General features: G+C 39.0%; 1 protein-coding gene across 4 annotated transcripts in view; it reads left to right on the forward strand.

Annotated features, from left to right (window-relative positions):
- MFSD1 (major facilitator superfamily domain containing 1) overlaps positions 1–23722 on the forward strand; it is an 84782-nt gene that overhangs the window by 46730 nt on the left and 14330 nt on the right. For 2 of the 4 annotated variants that reach the window (XM_012447329.2, XM_012447328.2), the window contains exons 2-6: positions 14964–15016; positions 15943–16055; positions 17932–17974; positions 18289–18356; positions 20068–20176. In XM_012447329.2, coding sequence (XP_012302752.1) covers positions 15946–16055; positions 17932–17974; positions 18289–18356; positions 20068–20176 — 330 coding nt within the window. In that variant the 5' untranslated portion in view covers positions 14964–15016; positions 15943–15945. Of the gene's footprint in view, positions 1–12744; positions 12959–14963; positions 15017–15942; positions 16056–17931; positions 17975–18288; positions 18357–20067; positions 20177–23722 lie in introns of those variants that run through there. The other 2 variants (XM_021669528.2, XM_012447327.2) reach the window with 2 other exon arrangements.

Genomic DNA, 23722 nt, shown 5'->3' on the forward strand with positions numbered 1-23722 from the left:
AGTGGGAATGCAAAAAGCCAAAGCCAGCTTTCATGGCAGTTGGCAGTTTCTTAAAAAGTTAAACATATACTTACAGAAACTGACAAGTTGATCCTAAAATTCATATGGAAATGTAAGAGACCTCAAATAGCTCAAACGATCTTGAAAAGTAATCACACAATTTAGTAATCCTATTCACTGGTATTAACTCAAGAAAAATAAAAACATAAGTTCTCAAGAAGACTGTACATGAATGTCCTTAGCAGCTGCTATAGTCAATGTTTTTATCCTTCCTCAAGTTCATATGCTGAAACCTATTGCCCAATGCAATAGTATTAAGAAGTGTAGCTTTTAGGAGGTCATTAGGTCATGAGGGTGGAGCACTCATGAATGGGATTAGTGCCTTTATAAAAGAGGATGGAGGGAGTCTGTTCACCCTTTTGTCATGTGAGGACACAAGAAGGTGCCATCTATGAGGCAGAGAAGGAGCCCTCACTAGATGTTGAATCTGCTGGTGCTTTGATTTAAACTTCACAGTCCCCAGAACTCTGAGCAATAAGTTGCTGTTTATCAATTACAGTCTAAGGTATTTTGTTATAGCAGCCTGAAAGGACTAAGACAGCAGTTTTATTCATAGTAGCCCACACTGGAAGAAACTCAAATGTTCATCAACAGGTGAATGGACAAATTGTTCTATACCCATTGAGTGAAATGCTACTCAACAATAAAAACAAATAAACTACTGGTGTATACAAGATTCATTATGAAATTCATTGATGAATTTCAAAGGATTTTTGCTGAGTGAAAGAAGACAACCACAAAAGACTACATATTCTATGAATTCACTTATGTGAAAATCTAGAGACAGCAAAACTATAATGAAGGGAACCAGATCAGTAAATGACAATAGTGTTCACTACTACTATCTAAGTGCATTTACTATACAATTATATATATGAAATATATATAATAATTGCAGTGTGGCAACAGACTATAATGGCAATGAGTCTTTAAGGAAATCTTAACCGATTTTCAATTTCAGGTTTGAAAAATTATCAAAATTCTAGGCAAAATATTCTTCTTCTCAAATAATTATGAGCGATTTATCTGGGCAACTCCTACATTCCAGATTGCTAGGAAGACTCAGTGAAATGGAAGGAAGTGATGTGGTAACTCTTCCAAGCCTCTACTCTCCATACAATTTATTCTTCCCTTTAAAAAACCATCCAATATTCACAGAGAAAACTTCAGAATCCTTCCCTCTATAACAGAGAGACAAGGCCAGAAAATGTAAAATGCTCGAGTTAGAAACAAACAGTAGCCACAGGGTCTCACAAACATGTCAACAGATCAGTCATGTGGTTATAAGCAATTAGAAACAAACATTTAGCAAGCACTGGAAGGAAGAGGAACTTTCAGGAACTCCCTTGTGAAGACTGCACTTGAGGTGACCTTGGAAGAAGAGCATAACCGAGAACTCAGGGCCATCTTACAACTGGAACGAGGGCTGTACAACCCACACTGGCCTGTGCCGATGGGTAGTAACGTGGCAGAACTTCCGCAGTGCAGAGAGAAAAATTTAGAACGGATATAATTTCTTAGCCACCCCTGGCAAGGGTATCATAAGGATAAATTTAACTGTTGATATAATGACTCAATGTATATATTTTGTCATCAGTTTTATTAGTCATGCTCATGTTTAATAAATATTGAACTTATTCCAGAATTGGAAGTTTGATTATTCTCAATAAAACTTTTGTGGTTTTTGTTAAGACTCTTAAAACTTTTTTCGATGTATCCTAATGTTTTTCTGCTGAGACTCTACTGTTAAAACATCTATTTAAAAATATTATTTATATGATATTTAATTTTAATAACAAATGTCATGAGTGATAATAATGACAACAGCTGCAATCTGTGAACTTAGCCTTTCTTACTGATTTGAAAATTGCCTGCTTTTTGAAATAAACTAATGAAAATTAAAGATGTACAGTTTAATACCTTAGATTTTCTGTCCTTTAATTCATGAACTAATTAGGTATTGTCTGGCCCTCACATTTTTTTCTCTTAATGCATCAATGCTTTCAGAATTCTTTTAAAGCTCATTTTTTTGAAAGTAGTATTAGGAGAAGGACTGTAAGAGCTTAGCTAAGACATTTGCGTTTCATGATTGGAGACTGTTCTAAGTAAAAATGACATTGCCCTTGGCTAGAGAGGGGTCCGCAGAGGTGTAGGTAGAGCCTTTCTCTTGCTCTCTGGGTCTGTGTAGGACACTGCATCAAAGGATAAAAATGACAAGCTGTTAATATTTACATATATCAAAGAGCCACATGATTGTGGTTTAGTTCTCATTGCCATGAATTTTGTTCCTAATTTAGATAATTTTAGTTATCAGATCAAAACCATCACACTTTGTTTAAATCAGAACATGCTGAATTGGTTTTCTTTATCCTTTCAAAAAGCTCCTTCTTGTTAACCATATTAGTAGTGGGCTTTTAAAAAAGGACTTTAGCTTTACAAAGCCAGGTTAGTAAAAAAATAAAACAGGACTTAACCCTAGGAATCTTTTGCCTCATTTATCTAATGAACACATCAAGTGGATTTTAAAAGAGAGTTACTGTCCTAAAATATAGAAACAAATGTACTAGAATTTATCTTTTAAAGTAGCACTTGAGTGACATCCACTGGTTTGACAGCTTTATTGGCTGTGTGAGAGAGAGGTTACCTCTGATGAGTGCCAAATAAATAAGAAAACATTTGAAGATAGATGTTCTTAATAATTGTACACATCTGTCCAAAAAGCAAATGATTTCTACCTTTAAAAATTTATCCACTACTATAGACAGATCTCCATGCTATTTCTGGAAATCTATGCAGCATGTCTCAGTTTAAATTGGCAAAAATTCAAAAGCTTAACAATACAATTTCTTGGTCAGACTGTGGAAAAATAGTTTTTTTTTTTTTTTTTTAATGACAGAGTCTCACTTTGTCATCCAGACTGGAGTGAAGTGGTGTGATCATGGTTCACTGTAGCTTCAACCTCCCAGGCTCAAGTGATCCCTTTGCCTCAGCCTCCCAAGTAGTTGGGACTACAGGCTCATACCACCACACCTGGCTAATTTAAATTTTTTTTGTAGAGATGGGGTCTCACTATGTTGCTCAGGCTAGTCTCGAACTCCTGGGCTCAAGTGATCCTTCAGCCTTGGCCTCCCAAAGTGCTAGGATTACAGGCATGAGCCACTGTGCCTGGCCAAAAATAGGCATCTTCATAATGTGAAATGCTACAGCTGTTTAAAAGGAAATTTGGCAATACTTAACAAAACCATATATGCATTTATTCTTTGGTTCAGCAATTCCACTTTAGCCTGAAGACACGTATTTGCAAGATTGCTTATTGCAACATGATTTGCAATCACAAAATACTGGTAAGTTACTAAATATGCAAATATAGAAGGGTGTTTGAAGAAACTAGTATTAATACACACAATGCAGTACCATGCAGGTGTAAGAAAAACAACAAGGAAAATCTGTATGAACTTATATGGTGCGATCCTCAGGACATATTGTTAAGCAGACAAAGAGATAACTTTTAACAACTGACATCCATATCAGTGCCGTTTTTTTACCTAATCCAGTCATTAAGTTTTTAGTACTAGAAATTTCGGGTGAATCAGGAATGGTGGAGGTGGGTGGAGAAGGCATTTTGAGCCAGGTACAACATCTATCTTTGGCTTCTGTATGCCAGCCTTCCTACATACTAATGTAGTCTATTGGGGATTTGGAGGGTCAGGTCACTTATCTTGATGTGTATATGGATAGATGGATAGATAAGAGATCCAAAGCAGGTAATAAACCACATGTGTTTGGGTCTAGGTGTATGAATTGAAACAGACACGGACTCTGCCATGTTGCAATATTCACAGACAAGTCATGCTTGAGTCTGGTAATTTCATTCACTCCAAGATTTCACACTGATCTGTTCAGGTGGGTGTGTGTTGATTTATATTTCTGTCTTATTTTTAGTAGTCCCTCCTTGGCCTGAAAGGCTGAGTTGGTATCATGTGGGAAAACCCTACTACTTTCCAAATTGTAAAATGCATCCTGCTTTGTAGGGTAATGCTCACATTTCCCTTACCCTTGCTTTTATCCCGATGGGCTTATTTTATTTATTTATTTATTTCTTATCTTGTTCTCTTTCTTCTTCTCGCTTTGAATTCCAAAGGTATCTTTGTTGCATTTATTTTTTTTTCTATTAAGATGTGGGGCTCTTAAAAATTTCCATCAAAAATAAAACAAACACAGAAGGCTGGTGCAGAAGCATTCACCTGTGCCGCAGAACTGGAAAAATACTTTTTCCTGAGACGTTTCTCTGTCGCCATCTACTGACAAGCTGAACATCGTGCCACCTGGCAAAGGAAAAATATTTTAAACACTTGGTCTATGAAAAGAATGAACTTGGACCCGAGGCAGTAAATTCATAACCTGCAAGGGGAGTGCTCATATATACTTCCCATAGTGATTCCTCCAACAGGTTAGTTAGCTTTTTCTTAAAATATATTCTTATCTTTTGTGTTTATCCTTCTTAATATGTAATTTACAACTATGTGCACATTATTTTATTATTTATTTACTTAGATGAATTTTCACTCTTGTTGTCCAGGCTGGAGTTCAATGGCACGATCTTGGTTCACTGCAACCTCCACCTCCTGGGTTCAAGTGATTCTCCTGCCTCAGCCACCCAAGTAACTGGGATTACAGGCATGTGCCATCACACCTGGCTAATTTTGTATTTTTTTTTTTTTTTTTTTAGTAGAAACGGGTTTTCACCATGTGGGTCAGGCTGGTCTCCAACTCCTGACCTCAGGTAATCCACCTGCCTCAGCCTCCCAAAGTGCTGGGATTATAGGCATGAGGCACTGCTCTGCCTGTACATTATTTTTTATTGCTCAAAATAAAAGCAATTTTTGTTTTGTAATGGAATGTTTATGTACTTGGTACATAAACATTCTTTCAGACCTATTATTCATTTATTTAAATTTGTATAAACTTATAGGGTACAAGTGCAATTCTGCTACATGCGTAGATCATGCAGTGTCAAGTCAGGGCTTTTAGGGCACCCATCACCCAAATAACGAACATTGTACCCATTAAGTAATTTCTTCACCCTTCTGAGTCTCTACCATCTGTCATTCCACTCTCTATGTCCATGTGTTCACATTTGTTAGCGGCCACTTATGAGAGAGAACATGAGCTCCCAGGACTGCTCAGTGGATGCTTTCCTACTATCTTGGCCACTAGTTTTGCCAATTCAGTTATAAAATATAAGGACAGCCTTAGACTCCTAAAGTACATATATCTTTTTTAAAATCAGTACTTCATTCACATAATAATACGCACACTTTTCATTCCTGTGATTACATAAATCAGAGATTATAGACTTTTTCATGAGTCAACATATGGAAGTAAACAAATGTCTAGTCCCATGATTCAAATCAGCGTAGTTATTTTCACCAGACTTCAAAGGCTTTCTTTGCACATCTTCTATGCAGAGTTGGAGGAAGCTAATATAGAAGTCAAGGGAGTCTGAATCCCTTTCTAAGACCTTTGTATATGATGTTGCTTTTGTCTGAAATGCCCTTACTCTGCCCTTCCAACCCCCACTCCCAATTGTCTTCATTCTTTGAGATCAGGTTCATTTTTCACTGCCCTGAGCTCCCAAGCAGAACAGACACTCCTTCTCTCTTGTCACATAAAGAAACCTGCACTGCAGGTGGGGAGAGGTGGGGGTGGGGGTAGACCAGGGAGACAAAAGAAGGCACTGAAAAGGTTTACAGTTTGGCTTCCAATATGAAGGGTGAAGATAAAGAGAATGTTCTGGCTCACATAACACTCAGGAGGAGTGGTAGGAAGTAAATACACATGAAGACTGAATCCAAAACTTGGATTTTGGGGGGTTACCCTATTGCCTTTTCTGTCTGCGTTTCTAACTTTGCTCCGAGGCTGCAGCTACCCCCACACCTGTGAAACCAGGCTGGTCAATCTAGTGACCTTGTGTCCCGGATGATAAAGCCTATACTTACACTTCGAATTGCTCTCACTTTTCCATCACTTGGTAATTATAAAAATATAAGTGCAATTTGTTTAGCTAATAATAGGTCAATGCAGTTAGAATGAACAAGTTCATTGTTTGGACAGGAATAGATTTTTCCACAGCAGTAAGCTTTCCTTGTTACACCACTGGGTGGTGCAACGTGCTTCTGATTTAAGGGGCTCACTGATTTACTTAGGCCGTTTTCAAGCTGGGCCCTGTTCCAGATACTTGAGATACAAAGATGCACAAGACTCTCAGGAGGTCAAAGTGTGGTGGATATAGTTTCAGATTTACAGAAAAGTTGTAAGGCTAGTACAAAGAGTTCCCACATACCCTCTACTCAGACTCTTAAAATGGCAACATTTTACCACATTTGTTTTATTCTTTCTCTCTCCATATACATATATGTATATATATCTACTATATACACGTGTTCTTTGACTTTTAAATATCTGAGTATGTGTTTTCTAAAAACAAGTACCTTCTTTTATAACCACAGTACAACAGTCAAAATCAGGAAATCAATGCTGATAGAATATAAATTATTTACTTACAGAACTTAGATTTTGTCAACTGTCCCAGTAAGGTTCCCTATAGCCAAAGCCATCCTGGATCATGTTTTGCATTCAGCTGTCACGTCCCTGCAGTCTTCTTTAATCAGGACAATTCCTTAGTTTTTTATGACTCTGAGAAATACAGGCTGGTTATTTTGTATAATATCCTTCAATTTGGGTTTGTTTGGTGTTTCCTTATGCTGAGATTCAGGTATGAGCTTTTGTTAGGTAAACCACAGTTTTGTGTTTTCAGTTTCAGTGCATATCTGGGGGCACATGGTGTCACTTTGTCTCAATACTGGTAATATTAACTATGATCCCTTGTTCAGGTGTGTGGGCCAGGTTTCTGCACTATTTTTTCCTTTGTCATTAATATATCTCTGGTTAGGGGCTACTTTGAGATTATGCATACATCCTTTACACTTCAAACTTTTATCCACTAATTTTAGCAACTATTAATGATTCTTGCCTGGATCAAATATTATGACAATGCCTAGCAAATAGCGGTTTTCTATTCCCATCATTCCTTCTACATTTACTGATTGGCTTTCTACTACAAGGAAGAGCATTCCTTTCTCTTCTGTTTGTTTAGTATTTCTCCCAGGTCCAAGGCAAGAATGTAGACTATCTTCACTGCTATTTAACGTTGAACTGCAGATATTGGCTACTGCAATTAGGCAAGAAAAATCAATTGAAGGCAGAAGGACTAGAAAAGAATAAGTAAAACTCGCTGTCTTTGCAGATGGTATGATAGTACACCTGGAAAATCATAGAGAATTAACAACAAAACTAAGTCAAGCAAGAGAAGAATTCAGTAAGGTGGCAGGACATACAATTAACATACATAATCAACAGCCTTCACATACATAATCAGTAGCATGACATAAAGAGAGAGAAAACTACATTTACAAAAGCAACAAAGGATAATAAAGTTAATAAGAAACATGTAAAATGTATATGAAGTAAACACTCTCAAAAGACACAAAATAGTTTGAAAAAATGGAACACCTCTTCTTTTTGTATGTGATGATTTAAATTAAAAAGTGAAGTCTTAAGTTAATTTTTAAAGTTCATCAAATAATACCAAGTTTTCTTATGGAGCTAAGCAAGCTGATATTAATTTCAGATGAAAAAATACGAAAGAATATCCAGAAAAACAAAAATAAAAGCTATGAAAGGGGACTACCTCTACCAGTCACTAAAACACACTCTGAAGCCTCTAAAATAAAAACTGTGGTCCTGTTGCATGACAAGAAAGACAGGCCAGTACAACCGAAAAGAAAGTTTAGAAGTAAACCCAAATACATATGGGAATTCAGTATACAATAAAGGTGGCATCTCAAATCACTTGGACAAAGATGGACCTAACAATTGGTTAGCCGTTTAGAAAAAGATAAAAAGTTTGACCCCTACCTCATACTAGGCAAAAGAATAAACTCCAAATGGGTCAGGAATCTAAATAATGAAACCATATAAGTACTAGGAAAAAAATGAGTGAATTCTTCTATAACCTGGGTACAAGGAAAGGATTTCTAACTATGTTTCAAAATCCAGATGCAATAAAAGAAAAAAAATTGATAAATTTGACTATATTCTAAAAAAAGAACCCTTTTCATGACAAAACAAATAAGCCGAAACCTCATAAAGACAAGGGACAGCTAAGAAACTGGGAGTAAAAGGGTGATATACCATTAATGTGCTGTTAAAATTGAGAGGAAATACTTCTTTTGTGCTTAGGATATGAAAAGCTGCAATGAACATCCTTCCTTTCTCAATAATGGGAAAAACTCAGATGAACTACAAAGTCACAGTCTTAACTGAAACCATCAGATGCAGCTGGGTTGCAAGGCAACCAAGTAACCTGAATTCCTAAGAAGGGCAAGCCCCCATGGGGAAGTTCTCAGGCACTGCACAGGGGAGTTTGCACTGACTAAAAAGCTCTTTCTTGTGTCCTTCCCTGGGTGCTCAGTTTGGTGGGTACATTACCTTTTTCATTATATTACTCTCTGATTTTTTTCTGTAGGTTTTATATTTCTATAATAATTTTTTAAAGACCTGAGAATTAAAGGAAGTTTCCACACTCCTAGAACCAGTTTTAAACCCATTCAATTAATCAACTGCCTCAATAGAACTTGTTTTGAAAAAAACCCTTCTTTCTCAAAGTCAGCCATGACATATTCACTTCAATAAATTCAATGGAGAATTAACAAGTCTTACCAGAATGTCTACTCTTTTACAGATGATGGCAAACCCTTTTCCCTTTGAAATGCACCTATTTCTGAACTCCATATTCCCCAAAGCTCCATAGAGCATCAGCAGCCTCCTCTGCTTGGGGAGACTGCCTACCCAGCATAGCTTTTCGTCATTAGAGTATACGGTAAATCCAGTTTTGTTACTTTTCTTTTTCTTTCTTTTTTTTTTTTTTTGAACAGGGTCTTGCTATGTCACACAGGCTGGAGTGCAGTGGTGCAATCATAGCTCACCGGAGCTGCTATTTTCTGGGCTTCAGTGATCCTCCCACCTCAGCTGGGACTACAGGTGCATGTCACCACACTTGGCTAATTTTTGGTTTTTGGAGAGATGAGGTTTCACCATGTTGCCCAGGCTGGTCTCCAGTTCCTGAGTTCAAGCAATCCACCCAACTCAGCCTTCCAAAGTATTGGGTTTCCAGGCGTGAACACTGTGCCCGGCCCAGTTTTGTTTCTTTTAGTTCAGATATTGATGATTGTCTCATAATTTTTTGACAAATCAAAGCTCCAAACTAAAAAGATCATTTTTATTGTTGTGTGGGCAACATATAATAGAAATGCAACAATGGAAGTAGACAGACCGATAGAGGCTATTGAAAATCTTCTGTGAGGAGCAAACCCCTGGAGTTAGAAAATAAAAAGAGAGTTTGGCATTAGAAACTGTATGGATTTACCATAAACAGAGTCAAAATAAATATTTGCAACTCCTATCAGCAACAAAGAGCCAATTTAATCAATAAGAAAAAACCTCAGTAACTCATCTGGAAAAATAAGCAAAGGATATGAAAAGAATTCCTAGAACAAATGTAAATGGCTATTAATCATATAAAAGAGGTTCAATATTCCTCAACACAATAGAAATATAAACTGAGACTGCACTATGATAGGAATTTTTCACTGATCATACTTGCAAAGACCAAAAATCTGATAACAAGCTTGATTAGGGATGGTGTGGCAAACAGGCTGTTTCCAAGATTGCCTTCAAGAATAAGGACAATTTCTAGGCTATACTGCTGGGCTGAAACGAAGAAAAATAACTCTGCATAGTAACTCTGGAAGGATTCAAAATAATCCAGTAATGATGATTACTTCCCATGAGTACTGGGTATAAGGAGACAGGAAAGACTTGCTTTGAAAGTTATTCTCTTTGGTACTGTTTGAATGATATACCAGATGTACTTCTCATCAAAAATAAGCAAAACAAAAAAATTTTAAAGAGCCTGTTGCAGTTGTCTGATAGCTATCATTCTGGTAAGAGGAGTAGTCATGGAGAACTTGCACAACTAGGGTATATTTTGGAAGAGAGCTGACAAGACATGCTGAAGGAGTAGATGTGGGAGATGAAGTAAGCCATCAAGGATGACTGGTAGATTTGTGGCTAGCTTGTCCCGTTTACTTTGCTGAGGGACACTTAGAGAGGAACAGGTATAGCATGGGTGAGAGAATTCAAGCCTTCTGTTTTAGATGTGATAAGTTTGAGATGCTTATTAGTCATCCACATCATCCACATGATGTCAAAAAGCAAGTTGGAATGGTAGTCTTACTGCCCAAGAAAGGAGGCTGGAATGGAGGCATTTTAGAGGCAATAGCATATAAATCCACATGGATAAACAGAAGTGCAGTATAACCCACATATGTAATTTTACATTTTTGAGCAGTCACATAAAAAGTAAAAATGGGTGAAATTAGTTTCAATATATATTTAACTCAATATGTGCAAAATATTTCAACATGTAATAGCATTCAAATCAGGAAGTTATTTTTTTCATACACGCCTTTGAAGTCTGGTGTGTATTTCATACGTATTGCATATCTCATTTCCAACTATCCACATTTCAAATGATCAATAGCCCTACATGGCTACCTACTGGATGCAGAGGGAGGGTATTTAAAGCTATGGGAATGGACGAGTGGAGGAGAGCACAGGACTGGGTCTTGAAGCATTGAATATCTAGATTTTGAGAAGAGGAGGAGTTGACAGATGAGACAGCAAATGAGATAGGCCAGCAAAGTAGGAGGTACACAAGGCAAGTATGGTGCCAAGGATGCTAAAGAGGAAGGGCTGTCAATTGCATCAATTGACAATAACAAGTCGAGTAAGATGACAGTGAAGTGACTAATGTATTTGGAAAGATGGAGTTATTACTCATCTCAGCAACACAGTTTTATTAGACTGGGAGCTCCTTCACTGGAGCTGAAGAGAGGATGGACGGTGAAAGTGGAGACATGCATAGGTATCTCAAAGGCAGCACCTGACCCTTGGCACTCTCTCCTACCCCCTTCTCTCCCTAAATTTTGATCTCTACTGGGGTCCCAAGCTAGAAATCTGGGAGACACTCTCAAGTCTTTCCTCTCAGATCGCATAGGCTATTATTTACAGTTATTCCCATTTTACCTTCTAAATAATTACTGATTGTTTCTTCTGTGCCATTTCTGCTTTTTACTGCTATTAGGCCCTAGCCATCTCTAATCGTTCCGACTGTAGCATCTTCCTAGTAATCCTCACAGTTTTCAGCCTCTAGCTTTGACATCCTCAAAATTCTCTTGGTAAAGCCTGAGAGCCCCCAGAAAGCGAAGCGGTCCTGTGCTGGCAGACCGATTTTTTTTTTTTTTTAAACACAAAGCTTGCAGTCCTGCTGCTGTGTTCGAAATCCTTGCATGGCTCTTTTTGAAACCGGTTTAGTGTTTCTACTCGAGTTCCTCCTCTGTCGTTGAATACGAACACATATAAACCCAATTGTGTTTCACGCTTTTTTCTTTCTTATCCCTCGTAACTGCCCGCCCTCCAACCAACCCGCTCAAACAAGCACCCTGACTGGCTCATTGTCACTCATTCTAGCCTGGGTTTCAAGTTCAAGGAGCTTCAGCGCCTCTCACTCCCTTGCCCCAAGCTGGTTAAACTGTGCACCTTTTCTCCCCTTTTCAAATGCCCTTCCCAGATATTTATATGGAATTCAATGCCATTTTCTGCTGCTGTTCTCACCACATTCATTCATCATGTTGAGTTTTAAAAGTACTAGATTCTGCCGGGCGCGGTGGCTCACGCCTGTAATCCCAGCACTTTGGGAGGCCGAGGCGGGTGGATCACGAGGTCAAGAGATCGAGACCATCCTGGTCAACATGGTGAAACCCCGTCTCTACTAAAGATACAAAAAATTAGCTGGGCATGGTAGTGCTTGCCTGTAAATCCCAGCTTCTTAGGAGGCTGAGGCATGAGAATTGCCTGAAACCAAGAGGCGGAGGTTGCAGTGAGCCGAGATCGCGCCATTGCACCCCAGCCTGGGTAACAAGAGCGAAACTCCGTCTCAAAAAAAAAAAAAAAAAAAAAAGTACTAGATTCTGTCAATTTCTCTAACTGAACTCTGGAATCTTTGAGGTCAGAGAGCTTGCCTCAATCCATTTTGTATTCTCAGTACGTGACACATGGCTGGACACACCAGAAGTTGTCCGACCAAGTTCGTGGGTATTAAGGGTGGTCAAAGACGCTGGGGAGACCAGTGCCGGGAGAAGCGCAGGTCGGGGCACTCCGGAGTCTGGTGTGGAGCGGAGAGGGAGCCCCACACTTTCTCCACGCGGAGCTGCGCAGAGTCTGAAATAGGTGTACGCGTCAGCAGGGCAGGAAACGAAAAGACGGCGCGGTAATTGGTGGAAAGCTGGAAGTGGGCGCTTCGGGGGCCTCAGCCCCACGAACACAGTCACCCAGGGAAAGCGAAGTGCAACGCGCTCTGTCATCACCCGCCCGGTGCGCCTTCCCAGCAGTCTCGCGGCCGCTCACGTGGGCGTGGCCGTGCGTGACCCGCCGGGGCGTCACGTGAGCGCCCGGAGTCATGTGATCGCCGTCTGCGCTGCGCTCCGCGGGTGCTGCTTCCCGCCGGGTCTAGGAGTTGTCACCGCTTTCCTTTCTCCGTCTCCGGCCCGAGCAATGGAGGAGGAGGATGAGGAAGCGCGGGCGCTGCTGGCTGGCGGCCCTGAGGAAGCCGACAGCGGCGCCCCCGCCGCCCCCAGGGCCCTGCCGGCCCTCTGCGACCCCAGTCGCCTGGCGCACCGGCTTTTGGTGCTGTTACTAATGTGCTTCCTTGGCTTCGGTGAGCCGGGAGGGTCGTGGGGAGGTTGGGGCTGATCTTTAAGGAATTCCTGACTTTCTCTTGAGGAAGATCGTCATTGTGGTCACTGGTGCCACCAGGCCCCGGCGCGGCTTCTGTCTTAAGCTCCTGGGCCTCCTCATTTTCCCCTTTGCGGCTCCACCCACACCTGTGGATGCTGCTAGTTACTCCGCGACCGGTACGTGGAGGTCGAGAGACTGAGCTGGGCGAGTTTTTTCCCGCTCCTTTGCTCTTCAAGAAGTCCCAGGGGCTAGCAACTCGCCCTTGAGGCCGTAGATTTGAAGGTAACTCTAGATTTTCAAGGTTGCTCTCTTGGCACACGTGTTCAGAGGAAATTCAGAAAGCTTTAACTGTTCCTAAACGACTTTTGTTTGTTTGGTTTTTGGTGAGACAGGGGCTCACTCTGTCACCCAGCCTGGAGCACAGTGCTGTGAACGTGGCTCACTGCAGCCTCCACCTCCTGTGCTCAAGCGATCCTCCTGCCACAGCCACCCAGGTGGCTGGGACCACAGACAGGCACCACCATACCCAGCTATTTTTTTAAAATTATTTTTTTTAGACACTAGGTCTTGCTATGTTGTCCAGCTTTTAAAACACATGAATGATTTTGGCAGTCTTTTATGTATTTCTCACCCTCTTTTGAGAAAATGTATGAGTGTGTCTTGCTGATAACTTCAGTGAATGGATATGTTCTCTTAATCTTCGCTCTGCTACTGTGAAGCAATCATACTGGACTGGACTTGTGGTAGTCTTGACAATGGTTTGTTTCACTTAGGATATCTGATGACTCTGAAAACCATTTCTTGATAATTAGAAAAAAATTTTTTCTTCCTATGTTACAGTTTTTAATTTATTAAGCAACTAGTCTAGTGCGAATTTGGTATGAATGCGTTTTTCAGGAGGCTAACTGGAGCCCATGTAATCAGCAGGTTTAAGAATATTATGATGGATAACTATGCTACTGCTGGACCGTATAAATAGACTTGAAGGATGCTTTAGGCTTTGGTTTCCTTGCAACTCTTTTTGCCCCCTCTCCCCTGTTTTTTTAAAAGATGATGCCCATCCTTTAGCTTTAAAGCATGACATTGAATCCCTTAAAAGCGATTAAAGCAGAGTTTAGAAACAACAACAAGAAAAAAAAAGAAGAAAGAACAACAGTAGAACATTAAAAAATTGTCCCTACTCAAGCAGACAGTTTTTTGGTAAATTCTGGTTATCGGCCTAGGTTTCAGAAACCAGATTCCTGCTTTTCTAATGACAGTTTTTATGCCATTAGAAACAATAGCCTCGTGTACTTGTAGAGTTAGTAGAGCTATGAAGGCAATATTATCTTGTAGCCTACTAAGGAATCTAAATTATTTTATCTTTAAAATAAATCTGAGTGCATGATCAGATCTCTCCCAACTTCTGTCTTTCTAATCCCCCCAAAGCATGTTTTAATTTAATCCTTTAGAATTCTCAGTTTTATTTTTCTTCATTCCTGGCACTGTATTCACTAAATTATTTGATTTTAGGTAGTTTGTAGAATTAGACAACTTGTTTCAAATATTGGTTTTGTCAGAATGGTTATACTCCATTCCTTTGTTTCTAAGCCAACATTATTAGGAAACTTAGGTTGTTTGTAACGTTTTTAGTGTATGTGTGTTTGTAAATAAGGAAATAAAGAAAATATAGATGCTTCCTGAAAATGTTAATAAAATAATATGTATGTGAAGCATGATGAAAGTAAAATAGAAAAACATTTAATTGTTGATTGTTGACTTTTTAATTCAGGTTCCCAATATTTGCTGTGTATGAATACTACTAAGTTATGCAAATTATTTGATACAACTTAGAAAATGCTGGTGGATAAGAAAGTGGTTCAGAAATGTTTCTGTAGTGTCAGCCCATAGTATCAGCATTCAGAATTGTAATTTCAGTAGTAACTGCAACTTGAAACTTTTATATAGAAAGTATTATTACTTACAAAGTATTTGCTCTTTTCTAGGCAGCTATTTTTGCTATGATAATCCTGCTGCCCTTCAGACCCAGATTAAACGGGTAAGTTGATTTTTCACCTTTATTTCTTTTGTTTTATTTAAAGCAAGTGTAGCTGTGGAGGTATTACCAACCCTCAGGAGACCCAGTCTGAAGAGTCCACTGAATCTGTTTTGACATCTATAGTCACCAGATCCACAAGTTGCAAAAGGTGTTTTTGAGTTGAAACGAGCTACCTACCACAAATAATTCATTGATAGCACGTATGTGACTTGGAATTGTTTCAGACCTTAGATAAATAATTATGTGGTATTTCCACAGTATTGCCAAAAATGTGAGCAGGTTTTTGTTTGCATTTCACTCTCCGAGCTCTTAGTCATCTGAATGACAAATGATTTGTGAAGATAGTTTTTTTGCCTTCTTAAATAGGTTTTAGTTGTTATTTTGTTTTTTAAATGTGGATACTGATTGTAGAGGATTGTCCATGTCAGGATTTTTAGTCTGGTTTTGTCTTGTAAAAACATACTTGATATTTATAGTTTTTTGGGTATATAGATACTCTTTTTTCTTTGCAGGTTCTTTTTAACCTTTGGACAGGGAAAATGCATTTCTCTTTCATTCATTCTAGAATGAAAGAAAAAAGGAAGTAGGAGCACGCTTGAGGGGTTGGAGACCGTAGGGTAGGTAGGGATAGGCTAAGATTATCCTTATGTATGTGGACTCCTCCCACCCTACCCATGAAGACCCTGAAATGGCATGTGAACTCAAGAAGTTCCCAGGTTTCCCAGGTGTGACCATTTTTCTGGGCTAGGGGCCATAGGTTTCATGAGATTCTCAAGGAAGTTAGTGACTTACAAATGATTTAAAAAACTTGCCCTTTACAGAAAAAAGACTGTAACTACTTTCTATTTTAGATTGTCATATTTTGATTTGTTAGTTGCTAAACTTAACTATTTGAGAAAAAATAGTTTTATTTTCTTTTCATATAGGATATGCAAGTGAATACCACGAAATTCATGCTGCTGTATGCCTGGTATTCTTGGCCAAATGTAGTTTTGTGTTTCTTTGGTGGCTTTTTGATAGACCGAGTATTTGGAATACGGTAAGCTTGAAAAAAGTTTCACCTGTGAGTAAATCTTACCTGATTGTTAGAAAAATACAGAGCTAGATTAAGGTGTTTCTAGAAAGAACTGAATAAACTTCTGTATTAACTGTGATAGTTTGCATGAGTTTTTTAAAAAAAATGAATTTTATGTCTCTGGATTGGTTTTTGAAATTTGGTATTTCAGTTAAGGTCAGTACTAGTAAATACTGTTGATATAGGTAATTCAGTTATCTATGGGAAAATTATACTCACCCTTGGGATCAGATAAACCAGGTTCTGAACCTCATCATTGCCACATGCTTGTCTTCCTGGCTGTTCTGAGCTGTTTGCAGTTTCCTGAGCTTCAGTTCTCTCATTGCTAAAATACAGATGATTTCTACCTTGCAAGGGGGTTCTAAGGATTTAGTGAGAGAGGAATGTACAGTATTTGGCACATAGGTAGTATGTGCTTCCTCCAGCCCCAGTGAGATTTTCTATTTCTGCTTTTCTTAGGGTGTAAAACATTTTGTGACCACTTCTGTTAGATGCTGAGGACGGAGTAACACTATGAGCTTTGCCATTGTTCATCCTTATTATTGTATGTTGTTAGTGGAACTGAAGAGGAATATAGACTGGGACTATTTTAAGAAGGCAGAGACCAAGATGATGAAAGGTCTTCAGACCACGGCTGGTGAATAAAGATTAAAGAAACTTTAAGAGTTTATACCTGGGGACTAACCTTTAAAATTTTTGAAGAGTTAGAATATGAAGGAAGAATTAAGTTTGTTTTGTTTGGTCTCAAGAGAGAGAATTAGCTTGAAACTTCTGGGGAACAGATTCCTTTTAATATGAAGAGTTTGCTTGGTCAGATTGTCAGGAGATGACAAAAATTATCTTGGGACCATAGTGAGTTTTCCAGTGCTAGAGAACATTCAGTAGAACATGGCATGGCCATTTCACAAGGATCTGGAGAGAGATTTAAGTTTAAGAAGTATGGTTACTCTGATGGCCTTTAAGGAATCTTCTAATACTGGAATTTTATTATTCTAGGGGAACATTAATCAGATGCCCAGATTGTAGAATGTTAGACTTGTATAACGTGGTTGATATTTGTCCTTTTAAAAATAGGTTTGGCCGGGCGCGGTGGCTCACGCCTGTAATCCCAGCACTTTGGGAGGCCGAGGCGGGCGGATCACGAGGTCAAGAGATCGAGACCATCCTGGTCAACATGGTGAAACCCCGTCTCTACTAAAAATACAAAAAATTAGCTGGGCATGGTGGCGCGTGCCTGTAATCCCAGCTACTCAGGAGGCTGAGGCAGGAGAATTGCCTGAACCCAGGAGGCGGAGGTTGCAGTGAGCCAAGATCGCGCCATTGCACTCCAGTGTGGGTAACAAGAGCGAAACTCCGTCTCAAAAAAAAAAAAAAAAAAAAAAAAAGGTTTTAGTTTTCCAGAATTATAACCACTTAAAATTACTTACTGTATAATTCCTTGAAATCAATCCTAAACACTTACTAGAAATTTTATAAAGAATTTATGTTTTTAAATAGTTTTGACCGTGGGAGCTTCTTGAAGATTAGTTGATTAGTTTTATTTAAGAGATGATAATGATTTAAACTAATATACGCTATTGCTAAAGCCTCTGGAATCCCCTTTGAAGTCTAGACTTCTGTAGATTAGCATTCAGCCTAGGAGAGTTGCTGGCTTCAGAGGGAGATGAGCCCTTTATTTTTCTTTCTTTGGAGGGAATACAGAGGGGACAAAGAAAGCTAAAGTGAATTATTACTAAAGGACTTTGTGATTACTGATACTAATATAAACAGAAATTAAGAATTTTTTTTGTCTTTCCCTTTCCTTTCTCTTTCTCACTCTTATTCTTTTTTTCCCAAACAGATGGGGGGCAATCATTTTTAGCTGCTTTGTTTGCATTGGACAGGTAAGGAAGGCCAACACATTCATTGATTATTGACAGTGACTTTTAAATTCTTATCTAATTAATTCCATTGGCAAAGACGTGTTTAATTAATGCCCAGCTTAATTAAGCAGAACCCATAAATGCCCATATGATGCAATCCATGGTCTATTTTAAGCCTTGAAATAAATGAACATTAATATTTTAACCTCACAGATTTATTAAGGAGGAATATTAAAACCATTGTAGAAGTTGCGATTTATCATGTTACTTTTTGCTTCTCTTTAATACCTTGAATTTACTTTTTCGTTGATTTGCCATTAACTTCTACATTATAGGTTGTTTTTGCTCTGGGTGGAATATTTAATGCTTTTTGGCTGATGGAATTTGGAAGGTTTGTATTTGGGTAAGTAATACATAATTTTATTTATCCTAATGTATTATTGTTTTAGTGTTCATCTCTGAAAGATTTTTAAAAAACATTGTCTTTTCTGGGGAATTACTTCACATCCTTGAAACCTAGCTTCATATATATAAGAATATTTCTTAGTTGTCTTAGTTTTCCTTTTAAATAAGCAACAGTTTTGAGTGGTCCTAGTCAACTCTGTGTGGGGTTTAAGTATTAAATAGTTCTCTAGCAATGATATTTTTCCTAGTCATTTTGACTGTTCTCTTGTATTAGAGACTATGATTTGAACCACATTTAGAAAAGTGTAGACCATCAATTTCTAGGTTAGTGATTCATGGACATTTCACTCTTTCTTAGCAAGTGATGTGAAGGTCCTTTCAACCCTGTCCAAGAGTCTTGCTTGAATGAGCTCAGTACATGTAGGCTGACTATTCTGTGTGAATTCTTGTAGACTAATAGTTCTACCTGAATTGCATTGTCTGTTTGGTGAGCCATATCATACAGTCAGTAAGGCTGTTCTGAGACCAGCCTTGGGCTTGCTGCCCTGAGGGACCCAGATGGCAGAACTTACTCAGTCTTAAAAGCGTAACTTATTTAAGCTTTGCACAGGTGTCAGGAGCATGTAGACATAGGTGACATACCCCAAAAGTGAGACAAAGAAGGACGTGAGAGAGAAAGGAAGCAGAATGTATGTAAAGATATGACAGGGATTCAGAAACAGAAATGTGCTCAGAAATGGCCTTACAGATGAAGTAGGCCTTGACAGAAGGACAGGATTTGGACTAGTAGAAGAGAGGGAAAATGTTTTTGGACTAGGACAGAGTCACAAGAAATAAGACTATTTCTTAGTCCTTAATACTGAGGAGGGCTCGTTGTAAGAATATTGAGGAAGGAAGCTCCTAACTGAAGGCCCTTGGAGGAGAATCATAAATATTGGAACTTATTGAAGGAAAATTAAAACCCAGGAAGCAGGAGAGTGTTGAATATGGAAAGTGAATGGGGGGACTGACTGATGGAGAGCTTTGCATATTGTTCTGAAAAGTGTGAATTTTATGTTTTCACAAAGCATGGACCACTTTTCCCACATCTGCATTTTGTATAATATTGATGGTGATGTGGTAACCAAGGCTCCTTTTATTGCCTGTCGTGGTTATTATTGCAGCCTATCATATGACTCCAACACTTAGCAGTATAAAACAATCATTTCCTTATGCTCATGGACTTTGTGGGCAGGAATTTGGACAAAGTATAGCAAGGACAGCTTGTCTTTGCCCTCAATGTCTTGGGGCAAAGATTCATGGAAGGCTGGGGCTGGGATCATCTGAAAGCTCATTGACTCACACATTTGACACCTGGACTGGGATGCCTCAAAGGCTGGGACTGCCGACTGGGGCACTTAGATGTGGCCTCTCCTTGTGGGTTGCTTTCTCATAGCATGGGGGTAGTAGTTCAGGGCTCCAAGTGCCAGTGTCGGAGTGAAAGGGTGATGTCACCTTTGATAAATGAGCCTTGGGATCACACTGCCTCGTTTCCACCATATTCTGTAGGTTGAAGTAGTCACAAATCCACCTGGTCTCAAGGGGAGGGGACAGAGACCCCATCTCTTGATAGGAGAAATGCCAACATTTTCAACTGCTGCATTGCTAACTATAGTATTTCTTTAAAGTTGAGACTTTTCTGTGTTTTTTTTTTTTTTTTCTATTTTTAGGATTGGTGGAGAGTCCTTAGCAGTTGCCCAGAATACATATGCTGTGAGCTGGTTTAAAGGCAAAGAATTAAACCTGGTGTTTGGACTTCAACTTAGCATGGCTAGAATTGTAAGTATAATGAAAAGCCTGATGAAGCCAAATGGGAAGCAAAAGATTAAATCTTATAGTTATCTCTTAAAAATCACAGGATGAAATGTATTTGTGTATGGTAAATTAGATATTAACTTTTATGTATTTCTCTAGAACATAGCATAGCATTTCCCTTGAGTAAGGCATTTCTAACCTTATTTCATTTAGTAAACAGTTTAAAATGGCATGTACATTAAATTAGTTCAAAGAATCTGAGGATAGGGAGGGATCTTATAAGTTTTGTTGTCTGATTTCTTACCCATTTTTGGCATCCCTGCTATGAACCTCTCCACATATGGCTGTCCAGGTTCTATTTGCCATATATCCAGGGATTGCAAGCTTGCTCTATGATCAAACAGCCCACCTACTTCAATGAACTTCATGAAGCATAACCTCACATAGCAATGAAACTTCCCTTTACAAGTAGTTTTTACTGATGGCTCTTCTGCTCTCTGTAGGGAAAGCTTCCCTCCTCTGCTGTGCTGTGCTCCTTTATAGACAGCTCTTAAGTTCTTGGTCATATGTGCTCATTTCCTGTGGTTGTCTGAGCCACATGACATGAATCTAGCTCCCTTACCATGGTGCAGTCTCTCTGAACTTACCTCAGTTAGGCAGTAGTCCTGTTGGTATTTGGAACCTAGAAATGATCATGGTGTTTCAGGTTTGGTCTGATAGAGGCTACCCAAGGGAAACAACATTATGGTTTTTCTTTCGTCCTTTGTTTCAGACAGGGTCTCACTCTTGCCCAAGCTGGAGTGCAGTGGCACAATCTCGGCTCATTGCAGCCTTGACCTCCCAGGCTTAAGTGATTTTCCCACCTCAGCCTGTAGAGTAGTGGGGACTACAGATGTGCACCACCATGCCCTGCTACTTTTTGTATTTTTTGTAGAGACAACATTGTGTTTTTATTAATGCAAACTATAAGGTGTGTTGGCAGTCCCAAACCCCATTAGGATTTTTTCCTCATAAAGTCCCATGAATAGAGTATTAAAAAAAATTTTTTTTTGCTGCTAAAAATCAAGCTTTCAAGTTTTGACTTTTAATAAGTGTTGTGAAAATACAACATAGTCTCAGGAAAGAAGAAATTCTATATAAAAAGCTTTTAATATAATACTTCATCATATGAGTATTTCTGTGTTTCTTTTTTTTTTTTTTTTTTTTTGAGACGGAGTTTCACTCTTATTACCCAGGCTGGAGTGCAATGGCGCGATCTTGGCTCACCGCAACCTCCGCCTCCCGGGTTCAGGCAATTCTCCTGCCTCAGCCTCCTGAGTAGCTGGGATTACAGGCACGCACCACCGTGCCCAGCTAATTTTTTGTATTTTTAGTAGAGATGGGGTTTCACCATGTTGACCAGGATGGTCTCAATCTCTTGACCTTGTGATCTGCCCGCCTCAGTCTCCCAAAGTTCTGGGATTACAGGCGTGAGCATTTCTGTGTTTTTATACATGTAGGTTCTTTCTAATTTTTCACTATTATAAATAGTGCTGTAGTCTAACACTCTTTCTGTCAAAGTTATATGCATCTCTTTTAGTCTCCTTAGACTAAGTGGCTAGGAATGGAATTATTAAGTCAGTATATTGGTTAGGATGTCTGAGGACTGTTGAGACATATTTCCACATTATCATCCCAGAGACGTTTACATCCCCATCTGTGGGATATGAGAGGATCCCTTTTATTGTAGCATTGATAATACAGGCTACTATTACATTTTAAAAACGTTACTGTGTCACTTTGATAGGAAACATCTAAATGTTTGAATTTGTAATTCTTTGGTAGATAGTGTGGTTTTCCATGTTTTCTAAATTTTATCTATAACAGTATTCCCAGAGGCTTCATTACGAGTCTTGTGCAAGTCAAGATATGTTTGTGGCAGTTTGTGAATCCAGTTGTCTAACAACTTTTTAAAGAAGGAAGTGAAATCAGTTGAGTAAGACTCAACTGACTTCATTCTGGTTACTAGAATGTTGGGTTCTTTTCTGTCATTTTAAGTTAGTTATAATTCATTAAGCTGCATTCTGAGGAGCCCTAAGTTTCCGTCTTTCTCTATGTGTGCATATTCTTTTGATGATAGAGCTGATAGGATTGCTAATGGAAAATATGTGGAGTATGGGGGAAAAACAACAGGGGAGCTCAGTATGGCAGCACAGTTTTTGCCTAAGCAACTGTAAGCGCTGTAACCTAGCTCTTGATACTCCGCCCACCATCTCCCAAACCAGCTCCTGCTGCAGTTTTCACATCCTCAGTTAAAGGCAGCTGGGTTTTGGGCATGTTAGATTTGACATGCCTGCCATTCATCCAAGTGGAAATGTTGAGTGGGCAGTTGCATATACAGGTGTAGAATTAAGGGGAAAAATCTGGCCACGTGATGTATGTTCAGGAGCAAGGAAAATGCTACTTAAAATTGCAAAACTTGGTAAGATTGCCAAGACTGTGAGTATTGAAAGAAAAGAGATGATGTCAATTGACCAGGCCCTGGGGCCCTTCCCACATTTGCAGATTGAGAAGATTGAGGTGGAGCCAACAAAAGGGCTCCACTGGGGTGGGCAGAAAGGCAAGGAGGAACCTACAGGCTGTGGTATCCTGAAACCCAAGAAAAGAAATCAACGTGGAGAGGATGTCAGCTGTGTGAAATGCCATTGATTAGTCAAACACTACTGAAGACTGAGAACAATTCTCACAGCAAATACAGTAGCAAATTTTACATGGCTGTTTTTTATAAATTGCAAGCTAATGGCATTACTCAAATGAACGACAAGGTAAACAGAGACCTACTGGAAGCTTTCTCCAGTGTCACCAAAAATATAAGTTCGCAAAGATAGGATGTTGCCTTAATTATCCTTTCATTCTAAAATATCTATTAAATAACTATTTATAATCTCTATTAACTATTTAAAAGATGTATTAAATAAAATAATATGACCTGGCTTAGCAAGTACTCAATAAATGTTTGCTGAGATAATGAGTTTTAAAGTAACGATAGTGAAGGAAAATCAAAAGGGTGCTGGATCTCCAATCCCGAGCTAAGACATGAATAATAAGAAAAATGAGAAGTCCATTGAAGATATGTGGTGTATGCTAATAATTCAAGTGTCTAAACAAATGAAACTCAACAGCTCAGGCAATAGAAAAATCATGGAGAGGTAAATCCAGGGCCCTGCTGAGGCTGCACAGGGAACAAGAGAAGCACAAAAAAGACAGAATTTATGCCACCCCCAGCAGTCCTATAATGGAATAGCTCTTGGCTGTTTTGATTATAAAATCATCTTACATGGACCCTAAATACATAAATCAGATAAAAGTTGAGCAGCTTTGGCTGAAACTGAGGTGGATGCCTGAGATCTGACTCATTTCTCCTCCTCAAGATCTTGCTACCACTCTCATAACCCCTAAACTGCTTTTAAGAAGCCTCTGAGATTGCCTTCTAGAAACTCAGGACAACTTATATGCAAATATATCTATGCTTCCCACCACACCCACTGCTAACCACCCAGGACTAGGCCCTCTCATCTCTGTTTTGGGTTA

This window comes from Aotus nancymaae, unplaced genomic scaffold (assembly GCF_030222135.1).
Source record: "Aotus nancymaae isolate 86718 unplaced genomic scaffold, 86718_ANA_hifiasm-v0.15.2.pri h1tg000019l, whole genome shotgun sequence".
NCBI lineage: Eukaryota > Metazoa > Chordata > Mammalia > Primates > Aotidae > Aotus > Aotus nancymaae.